The following is a 20315-nucleotide window of genomic DNA, read 5'->3' as shown; positions in this document are numbered from 1 at the left end:
AAGTTCCTAAGCAGAAATAATACCATGGGAAGGCTGTAAGTCAAGAATCTTGACATTGGTCAAGAATCAGAAAGCGGAGGGATCTAGAGCTTATACTTAGTTGAATGCAATTAATTTCTTCTCCAAAAACATGCCCATTAGTCTGATTTGGTGGCTGAGACGGGTTCTCAAAAAAGATCCAGCATCATATTCACTGCTTCTGAAAGTTTCCAAACTTTTACAAAGAAAACTTTTGCCTTCAAACGTTTTGCATATTATGTAGCTAGCAGTGATCACCTACATTAGTGATTGATTTCTTCTTCTTCTTCTTCTTCTTCTTCTTCTTCTTTTTTTTTTTTTTTTTGAATAAGGGATCATAAAAGAAAAAAATAACTTTGGCTCAATAGCTTTTTTTATGATGGTTTTTTATTTGCTTTCTTAGAGAAAAGTTATAAAACTTAGTTCTTTCAGTTTCTATCAAAGATATACAATGTTTCCTTCTTTTTTTGTGCAAGTCACAAAGGAACCATTACTGTATATATTTTCACATCAGATGTAAAATTCATGTCTCACTTGTGACTTATGCAAGGAAAATAGGAAGCTCCATTAGACAGACCTACAATTTGTCTATAAATGGTGATTTGCAGTTGGGGAATACTTTCCTTTCAAATCATTAAATCTTTACAGCTAAGTATTCTTTCTGCCTTGACAGATTCTACACATTACTTTATCATATGTATAAAAATGATTTTTAAAAAATACCTTTAATGACTGTCACAATGGCCAAAGTTCATCCAACACTTTCTTTACTTTCTAGAACTGCATTTGGAGGCACTTTTTACCCTGTCACTTCAATGGTACATAACAAAAAGCTTGTTTCAGAATTTCAATGCAGCATCACATCATCTTTTACTGTTATTAACAGATATTTTTCAGCCAAATGAATAAAGCCATCCTCAGTATAACATTAACTAGAAAAAATCTCCTTTATTTTTTTTAAGTTGCATTGCTTTTTCTACATGAAAATCAAATGTATAGTTGAACAGATATAATTTCAACAGACTAAAATAGGGGAAAATCTAACTGTGCTTTAGCTTACCATCAAAGCTGACATTTCTACCTATCCCTTCAGTTTAGCTAAATTCAGTCCTTTTTAACAAACAATTCCACATTCATGTTATTGTTGAAAAGAAATTTGCTTTGAATAATAATAGGAAACAGACTAAAATCTTATTGTGTGCATAATTTTTAAACATCTTACATGCTTACAAAAATGAATGAATTATTTTTCATTACAAATAAGTCATTTGAAAGCAGCAAAAATATTTGATTTCCCTTAAGTTATCTTGGACAAAGTAAATGACCATGGGGTATCCAAAATACCTGTAAAAAGTGAGCACTGCCAGTAGACCCATGATCACTATTTCATTTCACAATAGCATATGTATATTATTGCATACAGAGATCTTTCCAAATAAGCTTTCAACCACTCCATCAATACTTTTCAAAATATTCACATTCCAAGGTTATAAAAGTTCAGAGGCAAACATTTTAGGATACCAACTTTTAAGACATGACAAACACAAACATGGAATGAAACAGCGTTAAATCTTTCATAATTTGAGGATACCTTTATTTTTTAATGGAAAATGTTTGCTTCCCATAAACTTGCCAGTGCTTTCCTGCATATATCATTCAATGTAGCATATCAAGCTATGAGAAGTCTCACCAATCTGCCATGCTATCTCATAGTTTTCTGTGCTCAAGTACATGAATTTTACTGCGAAGAATACACTTTGCTGCCTAGATTAATTTTCCTCATCTTCAAGGCTCACCTCATGTGTAATCTCTTTGGGCTGCTTTCCCACACCTGCCAGTCTAATATAAATAGTCTTGTTTTCAAACTGTCTCTTGTATTTGAATCATTTGGTTCATTTATTTTTTGTCTTTTCAATTAAAGTTATGGATTTCTTAAGGCATTAGACATTCATTTTATTTATTTTTATTTTCAATACAGGTCTGGCATATAGTGAAGTTCTCTAGATTTTTTCCCTATTAGATCTCCTTTTTTCTTGGTCATCAAAAACAGTTTTGTCTCCCTAATATCAGAAGTATTTTCTCATGCTCTTTGCAATCTCATATCTTGGATATACTCATCCCCATCCCACAGACTTCTATTTCTATTCATATTGGGTTTCTTTCCTTGGTAGATTAAATGAAGGGATGCATAAGAATTGAGATTTTATTACAGTTAAGAAAATTAAATATCTTTTAAGAAGGAGTCAGAAAGTCAATGGAATACCACTGAAAATTGAGAAATGAAAAATTTAGGAAAATGTAGAATAGCAATTTTGACTTTGTGACTATTTGAGGTAGTGTATTCTTAGGTAAATAATTAAAGGTAAGTTATAATTCTATTTATAAGCTCCAAACACAAACTAAGTTTGAAGTGATAGAAAGATTAGAGACAGAAGGAAAAGATGCTATGTAAAATAACTGTTTAGTGATTTTGTATTTTATTGAGAAAATATGGAAATCTAGATATAAGAAAGGAATATCAAAAAATGATTATTCTCATATGAGAAATTTACCTGATAAGCTTAATAGCAGATTAAAATTACAGAAGAAAAGATTAATGAACTTGAAGAAAGAACAAAAATAAACTATACAAAATACAGTATATATAGAGAACAAAAAACTGAATTGTGCTAAGAGATCTGTGAAACAATAACTAAATTATCTAACATATATAAAAATTTAATCCCAGAAGATAAGGGTAAACAAAATAAATAAATAAATAAATAGAAAAGTGTAGCCAAAAATTATCACATTATTGAAGAATACAACTTCACAGATCCCCGAAGTTCAATGAAGCACAAGTAACATAACACAAAGAAAAAGACATCAAGGCACACCATAAACTAATTACTAAAAACAATGATTAAAAAAAATCTTTAAAAAACTACTTTACTTAGAGTTATTTATCAAGTGCAAATATTCTTCTAACTGAAATAAAAATAAAGATGTCAAACAAAAACAAGACCTTGAATAATTTGTTGTAGTAGCACTGTAGGAATGTTAAGGAAATTTCTCTAGGCTAATGGAAAACTATTTGAAAATTCCAATCCCTACAAAGGAATGAAAACCAGGAAATGCCTATAGTCTTTAGTTTCTCAAATTTTAGTTGAGAAATTTACTGTCTTTAGTCTCTCAAATTTCTAATTTCCACTATTTTCTCTAATAAAATAAAAATAATAACAACATATTAGATGGTTTATAAAGTATGTAGAAATAATGTGTATGATAAGTGTAGCACAAGGATGGGATGGGAGACATGTTAGTAAAATGTTCTTAGGTAAATACTGCAAATTTTAGAACAACCATGCACACACACACACACACACACACACACGAGCTATACATAATAAACCAATAGAGGACTTTAATGAAACATTAAAAAATATATTAATTAATAGAAAAGAAGGCAAAAAAGAAACAAATAATATATGGGATAGACAGAAAACTCATAATTCTAAACTTAAACCCAATCTCAGGTAAATATATTAAACGTAAATTCACTAAAACACACCAAAGGCAGACAGACAGACTGCATCCAGTCCGACAGGATGAAAAAGCAAGACCCTATTATATGCTTCAGCAACAATTCTGCTTTAAATCATGTCTCTATGTGTGTGTGTGTGTGTGTGTGTGTGTGTGTGTGTTATGAAACCCCAAGTTCAGCTACTTTTCACTGGAGAAGACAATATTTAAGAGACAAGTTTTGACTAGAAAAGAATTTGAACTTTACTCAGGAGGCCAGCCACCTAAGGTAAAAGTGAATGCATGTCCAAAAGCCAGCTCCAAGGTTTCTGCTTGATCTGGGGGTTTATAATGGGAACTAAGGTAGTTAGTCAGTAAAGGGAGGGCAGTGTTCTGCAACATTTCTTGATTATGTACACACTCGGTGTTGCCGGATAACAAATATTATCTCAGTGTTTGGGAGTTGTGCAATGGGGAGGAGGGTTTGGTTCTTATTTCATGATGTGCAGGAGTTCTCTGTCCTTTCTACAAGAAGGGTAAGGTCTACAAATATACAAAAGGAAGTTATTAAAACCATTTGTTTGACCTAAAACAGACAAACAAAAGAAAAAACAGTATGCTAAAAAACATTACTAGGCTAACCAGAAAGTCAAGGCATCTTCAAATAGAATTGCTGGCCTCAGTGGCCTGGGAAAGTTTTGTACCTTCACTCCCCTAGACCAGTACTCTTTCTGCTAGTAGTCTAAGGACTTAGGTCAGCAGGTAAGGAGTGTATTATCTTGAAACAAGTTAATCCTCAAGGCTGGTTGTAGTGTTCTTACATGTAAGTAAAAATATAGATATATAGGTTTTGCTAATCTGTTAGGTATAAAATGGAATTTCATTGTGATCTAAGTTTGCATTGCTCTAATCATTAATAAGATTGAACGCATTTTCATGTCTCTTGATCATGTATGCTTCCTCTTTTATCTTTTGCTTATTTTTACAAGTTGTTTTTCTTATAGATTTGTCAGAATTCTTTATTTAATCTATTAGTTTTTGTCAGTTATTTGTGTGGCAAATGAGTTCATCCAGATTTAAAGAAAATAAATTATTTGATGAAAATAAATTGTTAATATTAATGCAGTCAAATATATCAATATTTTTGTGGATAGCAATATTATAAATATTGTTAGAAAAATCACTCCATTCCTACAAACATATAAAAACATTTTCCTATATATTTCTCTATAAGAGTTACCACTGATTGATTGGGAAAAGGTGAAACTGTAGAATCATGTAGAGGGTTTGGTACATCATTCTTTCCTTATTCTATTGGCCAGAACTTAAGCACATGACCTTGACTAAGGTTTGCTAGAAAATAAGGTCTAATTACATACCCAGGAAGAAAGGGAAATGTGTGTTTTGAACACTTACCCAGTCTACTTTTCTGAAGAACATTTGAATTCTTCCCACACATTGAATGCACTCACCATTTCCCCAAGGGAGACAAACCAAATCCCATCTCATCTCTGCATCTACTTGAGTTCAAGATTTCCAGATCTCCATCAGGTCCAGATATGGACTATCCCGATTCTGTAACATATGTACTTAAAAGATAAATTCCGTGTCCTTACATATGGTTGAACAAGAATTGATTATCCACAGGAAACATTCCATTCAGAAAAGAGGAGAATGGCAGAACCAACTAGTCACCACTTCATCACAAATACAAATTTTCTTATAAAATCATTCATTTTAAAACAGCTCTCCCTTGGATGTGGGGTGAAGTGAGGGAGTACTTAATTAGACACTGGTACCACTCTTTGGAAGAAATTGTCTTGTTTACCCTCCAGGGTATCTTGGCTCTACTCTGACATTTTACTTTTTTTTATTCCATGGTCATAATTGAAATGTGTATTGAGGAATATTCCCTCCTTGCAGGCTCAAATTTTGTAGCTCAAATTCCTGTTGGTCTACATTTGGAAACCCAAAATGTCTTAAGGCTCAAATAATCATTGTTTTGTTGTTGCTTTAAATTCAGACACCTTGTTTCTTTGGCAATTAACTCAATATGTAATTGGCTTCTGACCTGTTTGCTTCCCATCAACTCCATGTACTTGTAACTTCATTCAAAGTTATTCCCTAGAAATAATTAAGTCCCCATGCCTTTTTTCTCTATATACTGGCACCTACCTTGAAGACGTCATGTTTGGTTGGAAAGACCAAAACCCTTAGCTTTGCCATGGGATTGGTTTTTAATGACCCCCTGGTATCCTATAACTTTTTATTTTTATTTCCTACTGTCTAGGATCTATTAAAAAATGAGATTTTCTAATCTAATTTCTAATTAATTATGTATTGCCACAGCAATGCTGCATAACAAAACACCCCCAAACTTAGCAGCTTAAATCAATAACTATTTATTATTTATAACAAAACAAAAATAGTTGTGTGGTTCTGTTGATTTGGCTCAGACTGAGCTGATAACAGCTGAATTAGCTCATAAATATGTCAGCTCTAAGGTTCATTGGAAGGTGGTTGGTCTGGAATGTCCTATGCCTTGACAACGTGGCCCTCCTCTATGTGTTCTCTCATTCTCCTTTAGGCTAACTTAAATGGTTCTCATGGCAAAGGCAAGGGAACAAGAGAAAGATCAAAAGCACACAAATCCTTGTAAAACTACATTCCAATAACCAAAGCAAGTCATAAGTCAACATAGGTTCAAAGTATTGGTTAACAGACTCTGTCTTATAATGATAAAGTCTGCAAAATCACATGGCAAAAGATGTGCATATAGAACGTAATTGAGAAGTAAGGCCATTTTTGCAATTAATCTTTTTTACTGGCCATGGTCCCACATTTTGCAGTCTTTCTATTCTTATTAATTCTGCTGAATTAATCCAGTATTTTCCTAACTTCATGTCTTTTTATTTTCCTAATACTTTGATGAATAAAGCTAGTAACAATCCACACACACTTTTAATATTCTATTTTCTAACTCTTTCACTAGCCTATGTAAGCATTTGGATGACCTTTCCAAATTATGAAAGATAAAAGCTTTACCAGATTGTTTTGTCACTACATAATGGGGTCTTCATTTTTTTATTCCCCCCAACAAGTCTTTATCTTTTTCATCCTGACTGTTCCAAATATATTATGTCTTGTTACAACAGTTATCCATTTTTATGCTAATTTCTATTTTAGTAAAGTAATGCTAGTAGGTATAACAAATATTCAAATATTAGCAGCTTAGCAAGATTTATATATCATTTACACAGAATCTGAAGAGAGTTATTGATTGGCACTGGTAAAGTAGTAGCTTGACACGTTCCTCTACAGAATTATTTAAAGACCTAGTCTCTGCTATCTTCAGCCTTTGACTTCCAAAATGTCCTGGGCATTGATATCCACCCAGGCAAAAGAGAAAGATAGAATAGACACCAGTGCATTTATACTGTAGTTCTAACTTTTTGAGCTGAATTATCAATATAGTTATTATTTATGGCTAATAATAAAACATGTAAGACTGTCTTGTCCTCAGATATCAGATATAGCCACATGTCGTATGATTTGATATGCAGAGTGAGCTGTACCATCTCTGCTTTTTGGAACTTGTTGAATCAATCTTTGAGGCTAAACATAGGATGAATTATTATGAAAGTTACATGTCTATAAAAAGGTATATTTTATTTACGATAAAAGTTTAAAAATTAGCTTTGATTTTTTTGTTGTTAAATTGTGTAATCCAATTACGTTAGTGTTTTCCAAATTTTTAAAGAAATTTAAATTTTAGCAGAATAAATCTTGGGTGGAATTTGCATCAAAAAGAGCATATAATTAAAAAGTAGTGAGTAAAGAGGTAATATGTCCTAAAGTTCTTTGACTTTGGGGAGGATAGATATTAATTCTAGACTTTAAGAATGCATGATAAAATTAATAGGAAAATTATTAAAAAAGTATAATTTTCCAAATAAATGTAGCATATTGCAAAGAGTGGGAAGCTTAGCCCTTCCCCATATCCATTTCTTTTTTCTCTTGGTCACATGTTTACCCACTCTTTGCAACGTATTTTTCTAAGTGATTTACTACAATATAGCTCACTTAATGTTCAAAATAATATTGAGAATCATTATTTCATAAACATCTATTAAATACTATGTGCCAAGCATTCTATGAGACATGGCGAACATACTGATGAACAAAGGAAATAATGCTGCTACCTTCAAGTCATTTGCATTCTAAAGGAACAAATAAATATATCCATTTTATAGATAGAAAATTAGATTCATTAACTTAGATAAGTTTCCTAAGATTGCATAGCATCTTTGTTTTTCAAATGTATTTAACCTAAATTGCATTCCCCAAATTCCATGCTCTTAAACATCGGAAATTTAAAAACCTGGGAAGGTTGGGAGTTGGGGAGAAAACATAAACACTGAAATTATAAAGGGAATACAAACATCCCCATCATATTATTGCAAATTGTTTTTGCCCACTTGCTCTGCCTGTAGTAATTTAAATTTGTGTGTTTTTTTTTTTTTTTTTAATTTTAAATCAGCCTTTACTATCTTTCAATCCACTCCTTAAACCAAAAATAACTACTACAAAGGTCGGGTGTGATTCCTCACCAAAAATTGTCAAGGTATTAACAAACATTATGTTTTTGTTTTTTGGTGGTTCTTTTTTAATTTTTTTTTTAAACATATAATGTATTTTTATCCCCAGGGGTACAGGTCTGTGAATCGCCAGGTTTACAGACTTCACAGCACTCACCATAGTACATACCCTCCCCAATGTCCATAACCCCACCCCCTCTCCCAAACCCCCTCCCCCAAGCAACCCTCAGTTTGTTTTGTGAGATTAAGAGTCACTTACGGTTTGTCTCCCTCCCAATCCCATCTTGTTTCATTCATTCTTCTCCTACCCTCTTAAACCCCCCATGATGCAACTCTACTTCCTCATATCAGGGAGATCATATGATAGTTGTCTTTCTATGATTGACTTATTTGGCTAAACATGATACCCTCTAGTTCCATCCACATCATCGCAAATGGCAAAATTTCATTTCTTTTGAGGGCTACATAGTATTCCATTGTGTATATATACCACATCTTCTTTATCGATTCATCTGTGCATGGATATCTAGTTTCTTTACATACTTTGGCTATTGTAGACATTGCTGCTATAAACATTCAGATGCATGTGCCCCTTCGGATCACTACATTTGTATCTTTAGGGTAAATACCCAGTAGTGCGATTCCTAGGTCATAGAGTAGCTCTATTTTCAACTTTTTGAGGAAACTCCATCCAAGCTGTTTTCCAGAGTGGTTGCACCAACTTACATTCCCACCAACAGTTTAGGAGGGTCCCCCTTTCTCTGCATCCTCTCCAGCATCTGTCATTTACTGACTTGTTAATTTTAGCCATCCTGACTGGTGTGAGGTGATACCTCATTGTGGTTTTGATTTGTATTTCCCTGATGCCGAGTGATATGGAGCACTTTTTCATGTGTCTATTGGCAATCTGAATGTCTTCTTTGCAGAAATGTCTGTTCATGTCTTCTGCCCATTTCTTGATTGGATTATTTGTTCTTTGGGTGCTGAGTTTGCTAAGTTCTTTATAGATTTTGGACAATAGCCCCTTATCTGATATGTCATTTGCAAATATCTTCTCCCATTCTGTCAGTTTTCTTTTGGTTTTGTTAACTGTTTCCTTGCTGTGCAAAAGCTTTTGATCTTGATGAAATCCCAAAAGTTCATTTTTGTCCTTGCTTCCCTTGCTTTTGGCAATGTTCCTAGTAAGATGTTGGGGCAGTTGAGGTCGAAGATGTTGTTGCCTGTGTTCTCCTCAAGGATTTTGATGGATTCCTTTCTCACATTGAGGTCCTTTATCCATTTGGAGTCTATTTTCATGTGTGGTGTAACGAAAGAGTCCAATTTCATTTTTCTGCACGTTGCTCTCAAATTTTCCCAACACCATTTATTGAAGAGGCTGTCTTTTTTCCATTGGACATTCTCTCCTGCTTTGTCGAAGATTAGTTGACCATAGAGTTGAGGGTCTATTTCTGGGCTCTCTATTCTGTTCCATTGATCTATGTGTCTGTTTTTGTGCCAGTACCATGCTGCCTTGATGATGACAGCTTTGTAATAGAGCTTGAAGTCCAGAATTGTGATGCCACCAACTTTGGCTTTCTTTTTCAATATTCCTTTGGCTGTTCGAGGTCTTTTCTGGTTCCATATAAATTTTAGGATTATTTGTTCCATTTCTTTGAAAAAAAATGGATGGTATTTTGATAGGAATTGCATTAAATATGTAGATTGTTTTAGGTAGCATAGACATTTTCATAATATTTGTTCTTCCAATCATGGAGCATGGAACATTTTTCCATTTCTTTGTGTCTTCCTCAATTTCTTTCATGAGTACTTTATCATTTTCTGCATATAGATTCTTTGCCTCTTTGGCTAGGTTTATTCCTAGGTATCTTATAGTTTTGGGTGAAATTGAAAATGGGATTGACTGCATAATTTCTCTTTCTTCTGTCTTGTTGGTGTAGAGAAATGCAACTGATTTCTGTGCATTGATTTTATATCCTGACACTTTATTGAATTCCTGTACAAGTTCTAGCAGTTTTGGAGTGGAGTGTTTTGGGTTGTCCACGTATCGTATCATATCATCTGTGAAGAGTGATAGTATGACTTCTTCTTTGCCGATTTGGATGCCTTTAATTTCCTTTTGTTGTCTGATTGGTGATGCTAGGATATCTAGTACTATGTTGAATAGCAGTGGTGATAATGGACATCCCTGCTGTGTTCCTGACCTTAGCAGAAAAGCTTTCAGTTTTTCTCCATTGAGAATGACATTTGCAGTGGGTTTTTCATAGATGGCTTTGATAATATGAGGTACGTGCCCTCGAACCCTACACTTTGAAGAGTTTTGATCAAGAAGGGATGCTGTACTTTGTCAAATGCTTTTTTAGCATCTATGGAGAGTATCATATGGTTCTTGTTCTTTCTTTTATTAATTTATTGTATCACATTGATTGATTTGCGGATGTTGAACCAACCTTGCAGCCCTGGAATAAATCCCACTTGGTCGTGGTGAATAATCCTTTTAATGTCTGTTGAATCCTATTGGCTAATATTTTGTTGAGAATTTTTGCATCTGTGTTCATCAGGGATATTGGTCTGTAGTTCTCTTTTTTGTTGGGATCCTTGTCTGGTTTGGGGTCAAGGTGATGCTGGCCTCATAAAATGAGTTTGGAAGTTGTCCTTCCATTCCTATTTCAGTAGAATAGGAATTAGTTCTCCTTTAAATGTTTGGTAGAATTCCCCCGGGAAGCCGTCTGGCCCTGGGCTTTTGTTTGGAGTTTTTTAATGACTGTTTCAATCTCTACTGGTTATGGGTCTGTTCAGGTTTTTATTTCTTCCTGGTTCAGTTCTGGTAGTTTATATGTCTCTGGAAATGCATCCATTTCTTCCAGATTGTCAAATTTGTTTGCGTAGAGTTGCTCATAGTATGTTCTTATAATTTTTGTATTTCTTTGTTGTTAGTTGTGATCTCTCCTCTTTCTTTCATGATTTTATTTATTTGGGTCCTTTCTCTTTTCTTTTTGATAAGTCTGGCCCGGGTTTTAACAATCTTATTAATTCTTTCAAAGAACCAGCTCCTAGTTTCATTGATTTGTTCTATTGGTTTTTGGTTTCTATTTCATTGGTTTCTGCTCTGATCTTTATGATTTCTCTCCTCCTGCTGGGTTTATGGTTTCTTTCTTGTTCTTTCTCTAGGTCCTTTAGGTGTAAGGTTCAGTTGTGTACTTGAGACCTTTCTTGTGTCTTCAGAAAGGCTTGTACCACTATATATTTTCCTCTCAGGACTGCCTTTGCTATGTCCCACAGATTTTAAACCATTGTGTTTTCATTATCATTTGTTTCCATGGATTTTTTCAATTCCTCTTTAATTCCTGGTTGACCCATTCATTCTTTAGAAGGATGCTGTTAAGTCTCCATGTATTGGGGTATTTTCCAAATTTCCTCTTGTTGATTGAGTTCTAGCTTCAGAGCATTGTGGTCTGAAAATATGCAGGGAATGATCCCAATCTTTTGATACCAATTGAGAGCTGACTTAGGACCCAGGATTTGATCTATTCTGGAGAATGTTCCATGTGCACCAGAGAAGAACGTGTATTCTGTAGCTTTGGGATGAAATGTTCTGAATATATCTGTGATGTCCACCTAGTCCAGTGTGTCATTTAAGGCCTTTATTTCCTTATTGATCTTTTGCTTGGATGATCTGTTCATTTCAGTGAGTGGAGTGTTAAAGTCCCCTATTATTATTGTATTATTGTTGATATGTTTCTTTGATTTTGTTATTAATTGGTTTATATAGTTGGCTGCTCCCACGTTAGGGGCATAGATATTTAAAATTGTTAGATCTTGTTGGACAGATCCTTTGAGTATGATATAACATCCTTCCTCATCTCTTATTATAGTCTTTGGCTTAAAATCTAAGTGATCTGATAGAAGGATTGCCACTCCTGCTTTCTTCTGATGTCCATTAGCATGGTAAATTCTTTTCCACCCCCTCACTTTAAATCTGGAGGTGTCTTTGGATCTAAAATTAGTTTCTTGTAGGCAACATATAGATGGGTTTTGTTTTCTTATCCACTCTGATACCCCGTGTCTTTTGATTGGGGTGTTTAGTCCATTAACATTCATGGTGACTATTGAGAGATATGAATTTAGTGCCATTGTATTGCCTGTAAGGTGACTGTTACTGTATATTGTCTCTGTTCCTTTCTGATCTACTACTTTTAGGCTCTCTCTTTGTTTAGAGGACCCCTTTCAATATTTCCTGTAGAGCTGGTTTGGTGTTTGCAAATTCTTTCAGTTTTTGTTTGTCCTGGAAGCTTTTAATCTCTCCTTCTATTTTCAGTGAAACCTAGCTGGATATAGTATTCTTGGCTGCATGTTTTTCATTTAGTGCTCTGAATATATCATGCCAGTTCTTACTGGCCTTCCAGGTCTCTGTGGATAAGTCAACTGCCAATCTAATATTTTTATCATTGTATATTACAGACTTCTTTACCTGGGATGCTTTCAGAATTTTCTCTTTGTCACTAAGACTTGTAAATTTTACTATTAAGCGATGGGGTGTGGACCTATTCTTATTGATTTTGAGGGGGGTTCTCTGCACCTCCTGGTTTTTGATGCTTGTTCCCTTTGTCATATTGGGGAAATTCTCTCCAATAATTCTCTCAAGTATACCTTCTGCTCCCCTCTCTCTTTCTTCTTCTTCTGGAATCCCAATTAATCTAATGTTGTTTTGTCTTATGGTATCACTTATCTCTTGAATTCTCCCCTCATGGTCCAGTAGCTATTTGTCCCTCTTTTGCTCAGCTTCTTTATTCTCTGTCATTTGGTCTTCTATATCACTAATTCTTTCTTCTGCTTCATTTATCCTAGCAGTGAGAGCCTCATTTTTTGATCGCACCTCATTCATAGCTTTTTTTATTTCAATTTGGTTAGATTTTAGTTCTTTATTTCTCCAGAAAAGGCTTTTATATCTCCCAAGAGGGTTTCTCTAATATCTTCTATGCCTTTTTCGAGCCTGACTCGAACCTTGAGAATCCTCATTCTGAACTCTAGATCTGACAATGTCTGTATTGATTAGGTCCCTAGCCTTCGATACTGCCTCTTGTTCTTTTTTTTGTGTGTGTGTGGTGAATTTTTCCGCCTTGTCATTTTGCCAGATAAGAGTATATGAAGGAGCAAGTAAAATACTAAAAGGGTGGCAAAGACCCCAGGAAAATATGCTTTAAACAAATCAGAAGAGACCCTAAATCATGAGGGGGAGAAAGGGGATAAAAAGAGGTTCAGAAAAAAAAAAGAAACAATTTAAAAAAAGAAAACAAATAAAGGAAAAATATAAAAAAGAAAAAAATGTATATATATATACATATATATAGATATATTAGATATAAACTAGTTAAAAAACATTTAAAAAAAAGGGTAAAAGTTTAAAAAATTTAGCAGAAGAAAAAAAAAACTGAAAAAAAAAACCCTACAAATTAAATTAACTGCAAGACTAATGAATCATGGGGAGAAAGCCATGAGTTCAGTGCTTTGCTTTCTCTTCCTCTGGAATTCCGCTGTTCTCCTTGGTGTTGAGCCTGCACTCCTTGGTAGGTGAACTTGGTCCTGGCTGGATTTCTTGTTCATCTTCTCGGGGAGGGTCCTGTTGTAGTGATTCTCAAGTCTCTTTCCGCTAGGCAGAATTGCACTGCCCTTACCAGAGGCCGGGCTGAGTAATCCACTCTGGTTTGCTTTCCTGAGATTTTGTTCCCTGAATGCTTTCCGTAGATTTCTGGAGGACAGGAATGAAAATGGCAGCCTCCTAGTCTCTAGCCCAGAGGAGCAGAGAGGTTGGGGCCCCACTCCTCAGTGCACCCTCAGAGAACAGTGCCCAATTACTCCCATCTCCCTAGCCTCCAGCTGCACTCCAAGCTCACTCAGGCTGCGACTGGTTCAAGGTAACCCTGAGCTGAGAGCTCACTCCTCGGCTCTGTCTCTGTAGCCGGCTTCACCATTCTAATACCTGCAAGCTCTGCGACACTCAGACACCCCCGCTCCTTCTGTGACCCTGCAGGACCTGGGCCACACTGACCCTGCGTGGGCTTCACCCCGGTTTAGCCTCTCGAGTGATGTCCCTCAGTGGAACAGACTTTTAAAAGTCCTGATTTTGTGCTCTATTGCTCCGCCGCTTGCCGGGAGCCGGCCCCTCCCCCCGGGGTCTATCTTCCCATCGCTTTAGATTCACTTCTCCGCCAGTCCTATCTTTCAGAAAGTGGTTGACTTTCTGTTTCTAGAATTGCTGTTCTTCTTCTCTTCAATCTCCTGTTGGATTTGTAGGTGTTTGCAATGTTTAGATAAGCTATCTAGCTGATCTCCTGCTACCTGATGTAGCCTCAGCCTGCTACTTCTCTGCCATCTTGACTACTCCCCCCGTAATTTAAATAATTAATGTTCACAACTACTCTCTGAAATAGGTCATATTATTTCCCCCATATTGTACATTTAAGGGGAAAAAATAAGATGTTAAATAACATATGGTTGCGGAACATTTTATTCCCAGAATGTCTAGCTGGAGAACCCACACTTTACTACTACTCCATTAGCAACTGTTCATGATTAAGGAGTTTTTAATAAATTTAAAGAATTATTTAAGCAACTTACTGCTAAAACATTGAAATTAGGGATGGAATACTTGATTTTTCTAAGAAAACATGAATTGGTAAGATTGGCACAAGCAGAACACAACACAATTAAGGAAAACTGGAAGGAACTAAAAATAGTATTGAAAAACTAACTTCACTAATGGTGGCAGACCCAAGTGACTTTTTTTTTTTTTTGGAAAATTCTATCAGTGTCCAAAGGAACATATCATTTCCCTACTACTTAAGCTGTCAGAAAGAAGATACTATTCTAGCATGTTCACTAAGATATCATCCTTCATTATGATACCAAATGTGTCAAAACTAAAACCAAATCTGTCAAAATATTGTAAGTGGGTGCCTGAATAGCTCAGTGGGTTAAGCCCCTGTCTTCAGCTCAGGTCCTGATCTCAGGGTCTGCTCAGCAAGGAGCCTGTTTCCCCCTCTGTCTCTGCCTGTCTCTCTGCCTACTTATGACCTCTCTCTCTCTCTGTCAAATAAATAAATAAAATCTTTAAAAAATTGTCTTGTAAGCAAACCAACAACTCCCTCACCAACAAGAAGTAAGCACACATACAAACCAATAAACCTAATAAGCAGAAAATAATCTCACCTTTGAATATAGATGCAAAAATCCTAACTTAAAAAGATCACAAATTCTCATACATATTAAAAAAATGATATGCTATGCCAATATTAGGTTATTCCAAACTGCAAGTTTCAATCCTCTTAGATGTTGGGTATGTGTATCTACCTAAATAAATAAGAAAAATTGTCAACTCTAATTCAGAAATTTCAATTCTATGCCTTATTCCTAAGGAACTAATCAAAAAAAGGGTTCAAAATACACAGGTGTTTATTATAGAATTGTTTATAATAGTAAACACTGCTATGCCTTCTATAAGAAAAATTAGTGTAAAAAATGTTAAACTTAGCAATTATAATCTATGGTAGAATGTAGTAAGAGCTGTGAGTTTAAAAAAAGTAAAAAAGGACTTATATTAAAAAAAATCCCTGTAGACTACACAAATAAGGAAAGACTTTGCTGAAGAGGAGGCATTTAAGATGGGTCTCAAAGGATTAGTAGGATTTTAACAGATATAATTGGAAACACACAGAGATATGTTTCTGGGTCAGGAGATATGGAAGGAAGCAGTGAGAAATCAAACTGAAAAAGTAGACTGGCTCCATACCGTAAAGTGCATTAAATATAGATAGTAATAAATAAATGAGTGGGACAGAACTGAGAAGCCTGAAACAAAAGTATGTGAAATCAATTATGTGACAAAGATAAGATACCAGATATTATAGAGAAAGGGGTTTTACTTTAATGGTACTAAAACAATTAGTTATATTCTCTAATACGAAACACATGAATATTATCCAGGTGGATTAAAGATCAAACTATTCAAAAGGAAACACACACACACACACACACACACACACACACACACACAATATACAGCCAGAAACAGTTTAGACAATAAGGACATAAGCAGGTATACAGATACTTTTTTTTAAACAAACAAAAAATAGATATTGTGAAGGAAACTATAGATGTTTATTTCCCCCAAAAATGTTCATAAAAGTGTATCAGAGATGTCATCATAGACTAACAATACACTGAGGGAGAATTTTTCTGAGAAACAAGGTCTTAGTGGCTCTAATACACAAAGAATGCTAAGAAATAAATTTTAAAAATACAAATAGGCAAATAAAAAATGAAAGAAAAAATAGGAAAATAACATAAACAAACAATTCACAGAAAAGCAGATGCAAATATCCCAAAAAAGTCTAAAAAATTTTCAATCTTCTTTGAGTTCAGAGAAATATTAAAGTAGCAACAAAATGTCATTTTTTACTTTTTGATACTGACCAAAATTAAACAGATTGATCACATAAAATGGCTGCAAGGATATGGAGAAACAGTCTCATATATTACTGATAGATATGGAAACTGCTACTATATTATTGAGAAACAATCTGGCAGTACTTATTAAAATGAAAAATGTGCACGGCATTTGATCCATCAATTCTACTTTTGTAAATGTCTGCTGCAGCAAATAAAAGCAATAGTATGTAATATATGTGCAAGGTTGTTTATAGCAATATTGTTTTTTAGTGGCAAAAAAAAAAAAGGAAAGAAAAAAACTACACATTAAGTGGGACTACACTTAATGCCTAACTATAGAGGATGGCTCATTAAAGTCTGATACATATATGTAAGGAATAATATGCAGTTATTAACTAGAATAAGTCAGGAGTTGATCTTGAATTTGATTTTTTAGTTATAAAATATCAAGTACACAACTTATTTTTTAAACAAAACCAGAAATAACTAATCATATGTGTTACATATATGCATCATAAAGACAAGGTGGGAGATTACATGCAAATTATATTTGTTGTTGCAAAAAGAAGATATTTGTGGAGGTGGGCATAAAAGAGTTCTTAGTTCATTTAGTTCATGAGTCTTTTGTTTAATATCTTTGAATAATCATGCATTACTTTTGTAATTTTGTCAAATTACTTTACCATTCAATTAATTTTTTTAAATAAAGTTTGAGTATTAAAATGTATAAAATGTTGTCTCTGAATTGCTTTACTGAAATACGAAAGAAGAGGAAACTATCTTCTTTGAGTGTGACTACTTCCCAGACAATACACCTGGAAAGTGAAGTACATCATCCAACACATGGTCCTTAATTGTGATTATACTTTATAGCACTCAGCCTATTAAGTGCTTAAGTTACCAGATAATAGAATCTATGTTCCTAACAGTGGAAAGTATATTAACTGCATTTTTGCTCCTTATTGTAGCCCAGTTCCAACAATCACATGGATGAAAGTTAACGGTTATATTCCTAGTAAGGCACGTCTGCGGAAATCTCAGGCAGTCCTGGAAATACCCAACATGCAGCTGGATGATGCAGGCCTATATGAGTGCAGAGCTGAAAACTCACGTGGAAAAAATTCTTTTCGTGGACAGTTACAAGTATACAGTAAGTGCTCTCAGCAAAGCATGTTGCTCTCATCCCAAGAGTCAAACTGAAAATGCAAATTAATTTGAACTGAATATTCTTTGTTAGGTAGTACCAAAAAAACCCAAGTAATAATTTTTTAATCATACTTCTTTTGCATGAAAAATATCATGTAAAATTACTCTATATACAGAAATATTTTTAACTAAAAATGAGTGGGGAATTATCAGGTTCTTTGTATAGAAAGTAGATATACTTACAAATAAGATGTTTTCCTGGTACCAAAGCCATTCTTTGATAACTTAAAAATCTTGTAACCTTTGTTAATTTATTCTTGCCCCTGGCCTGAGTCAGGAGTTGTAATCTATTGCCCATGAACCAAATCCTGTTCAACAATCACTTTTTTGTAAATAAAATTTTTTGGAATGCAGCCACACCCATTTGTTTACATATTGTCTATGTCACCTTTGCACTTTTGTGGCAGAATAAAATAGTTAAGACAGAATTAAGTAGGTGATTTGCAAAGTCTAGAATATTTGCTATCTGGTCCTTTACAAAAGAACTCTTTGCTGACCCCTGGCTTAAATTAATACATCTAAAAGATAAATAGCCTCTACAGCCTACAACCACTTAAGTTGTCCAAAATGCCAAAGAGCCAACCAGGTTGTGTGCAAGAACTGGGAGAATCTACTTCAAAAATACCTACAATCTCATCTTTACTGCAAAGGGTCATAAATTGTATCTACTTTTCATATTTGCTTTTATAGTATGTATTATGCATAATGAGCAGGTGATAGTATTCTTATTTCCTAAATGAAGACAGTAAAAAACAAACAAACAAACAAACAAAAAAGAGGAATACTATAATGCAGAACATTGTTATAAGAAAATTCAGATGCTTTCAAGATAAAATTATCCAACTTACGTATTTGGCTGAATCCACCAAGCAACTACAACTGTCATTGCATCTCAAGATCAGTTCTCCTAAAAGCCTAATGTCCTTCAAAAGAACTTTTAAAGAATTGCTTAAAATATTAATATCTGAATTCAGTGTGACCTTTCTTCCCTTATCTCTAATATCTCCTTTAGGATTTCAGCAGTCCAACCTTATTGAATCTACCATGCACATTTCATAAGTTCATTTATTCAAATAATGGTTATTAAGTGTATATTATTGCTCGACATACTAGCAGCAGAGCTTTCAAGGAACTTGTGGTTCATTGGATTAGATGAAAAACAAACCCCACATTAGAGCAGAGCATGCTGCCTGCTGTGATAAAGGCAAGTGCAAAGGAGTAGAGTCTACTGCATTCTAATGGGCTGATTCAGGGAAAGCTTTCCAAAGGATTTAAACCATTCTTTAAAAGCTAAAGAGGGAAAAGCGTCATGGAAAAGAAACAGTCATTTAGAAGTTTGCCAGATTGAAACACTAGCACTGGTTTGTTTATTTTTAGGCCATGGGTATGGTAGTTTGAAGAAATTCACAAAGCAAACTGTTCATGATTTCTTATTATATAATTAAGTAAACTGTCTAGCCATATGAAAAAAATGTTGCTTCTGTATCCCAGTGAACAATAATTAACATACAGATCACATCAGTTTGATTTGATTTGATTTGAATCATATTAATAACATTCATATAATATCAGTTTATCCTCAAAAGTGATAGATACTATTTTATCTCTACAGATAAAAATCTGATACTGAAAGGTGTTCAACCAGAACATTACTACTCAGAACACAAAAAATTCAATGAGTGGGGCACCTGGGTGGTTCAGTGGGTTAAGCCTCTACCTTTGGCTCAGGTCATGATCTCAGGGTCCTGGAAGCAAGCCCTGCATCAGGCTCTCTGCTCAGCTGGGAGCCTGCTTCCCCCTTTCTCTCTACCTGCTTGTGATCTCTCTCTCTGTCAAATTAATAAATAAAATCTTTTAAAAAAAATGCAAGGAGTGCCTGTTAGTCTGGGAAGTTACAAATCTTTCTGTGTGGTGAAAAATGGCCCACACCTAACTGTAATGTGATTCACAGTTTGAGACAGAAGTTTCTATATGGCCCTACTCTACTTGCACCACTCACCACTCCAGCTATTTGATTCATAGCAGCAATAATTATTTCCAGAAAAATGGGGAAAAAATGATTTCACTCAATACTACTGGCTTACTTTAAGAGAGTATGCTACTTAGAAACAAGGTATGGCTCTCCTTGTCCCACACAATTTGATGTACACTATAGGCCAATCAGGTAAGGACAAACCTGCCCAAAGCATGCATCATTTTTGATAGAAAATAATCAAGATTGTAGACTAGAAAAAGAAACTGGACCAGCTTGCTACTCCGGTACATATTTCTGACAGTTTGGGAAGGTATCTGGAAGAATTTGGCCTTTCACTGTAGCCCATATTTAGGGTAGTTTTCTACTCTGCTCCTGTTTTGCCTGGATAATCCCAGTTAATGTCAGTACCACTGGGACAGTTACAACAATCTCTCTTTCAGTTTGAGAAGTATCTTGATTATTACATATTCAGTCCTCACCTGTCAAACTCTGTAGAAGAATCTTGGCTAGCATTTCCACTTGACTGGCAGCTGATACAGAGTAGTATGATACATGAATATTCCACTAAATCC

The 20315-nt window shown here is 34.6% G+C and overlaps 1 protein-coding gene across 1 annotated transcript in view; it reads left to right on the top strand.

Annotated features, from left to right (window-relative positions):
* The window catches only part of CNTN5 (contactin 5), a 782527-nt gene that overhangs the window by 459121 nt on the left and 303091 nt on the right, over window positions 1-20315 (top strand). The window contains exon 8 of the mRNA XM_082683339.1: window positions 17531-17712. Within this exon, the coding sequence (XP_082539465.1) occupies window positions 17531-17712 (182 nt within the window). The remainder of the gene's footprint in view (window positions 1-17530; window positions 17713-20315) is intronic.

The sequence above is a fragment of the Mustela nivalis genome (assembly GCF_964662115.1).
Source record: "Mustela nivalis genome assembly, chromosome: 9".
NCBI lineage: Eukaryota > Metazoa > Chordata > Mammalia > Carnivora > Mustelidae > Mustela > Mustela nivalis.
This window is presented reverse-complemented; position numbering and strand designations above follow the sequence as displayed.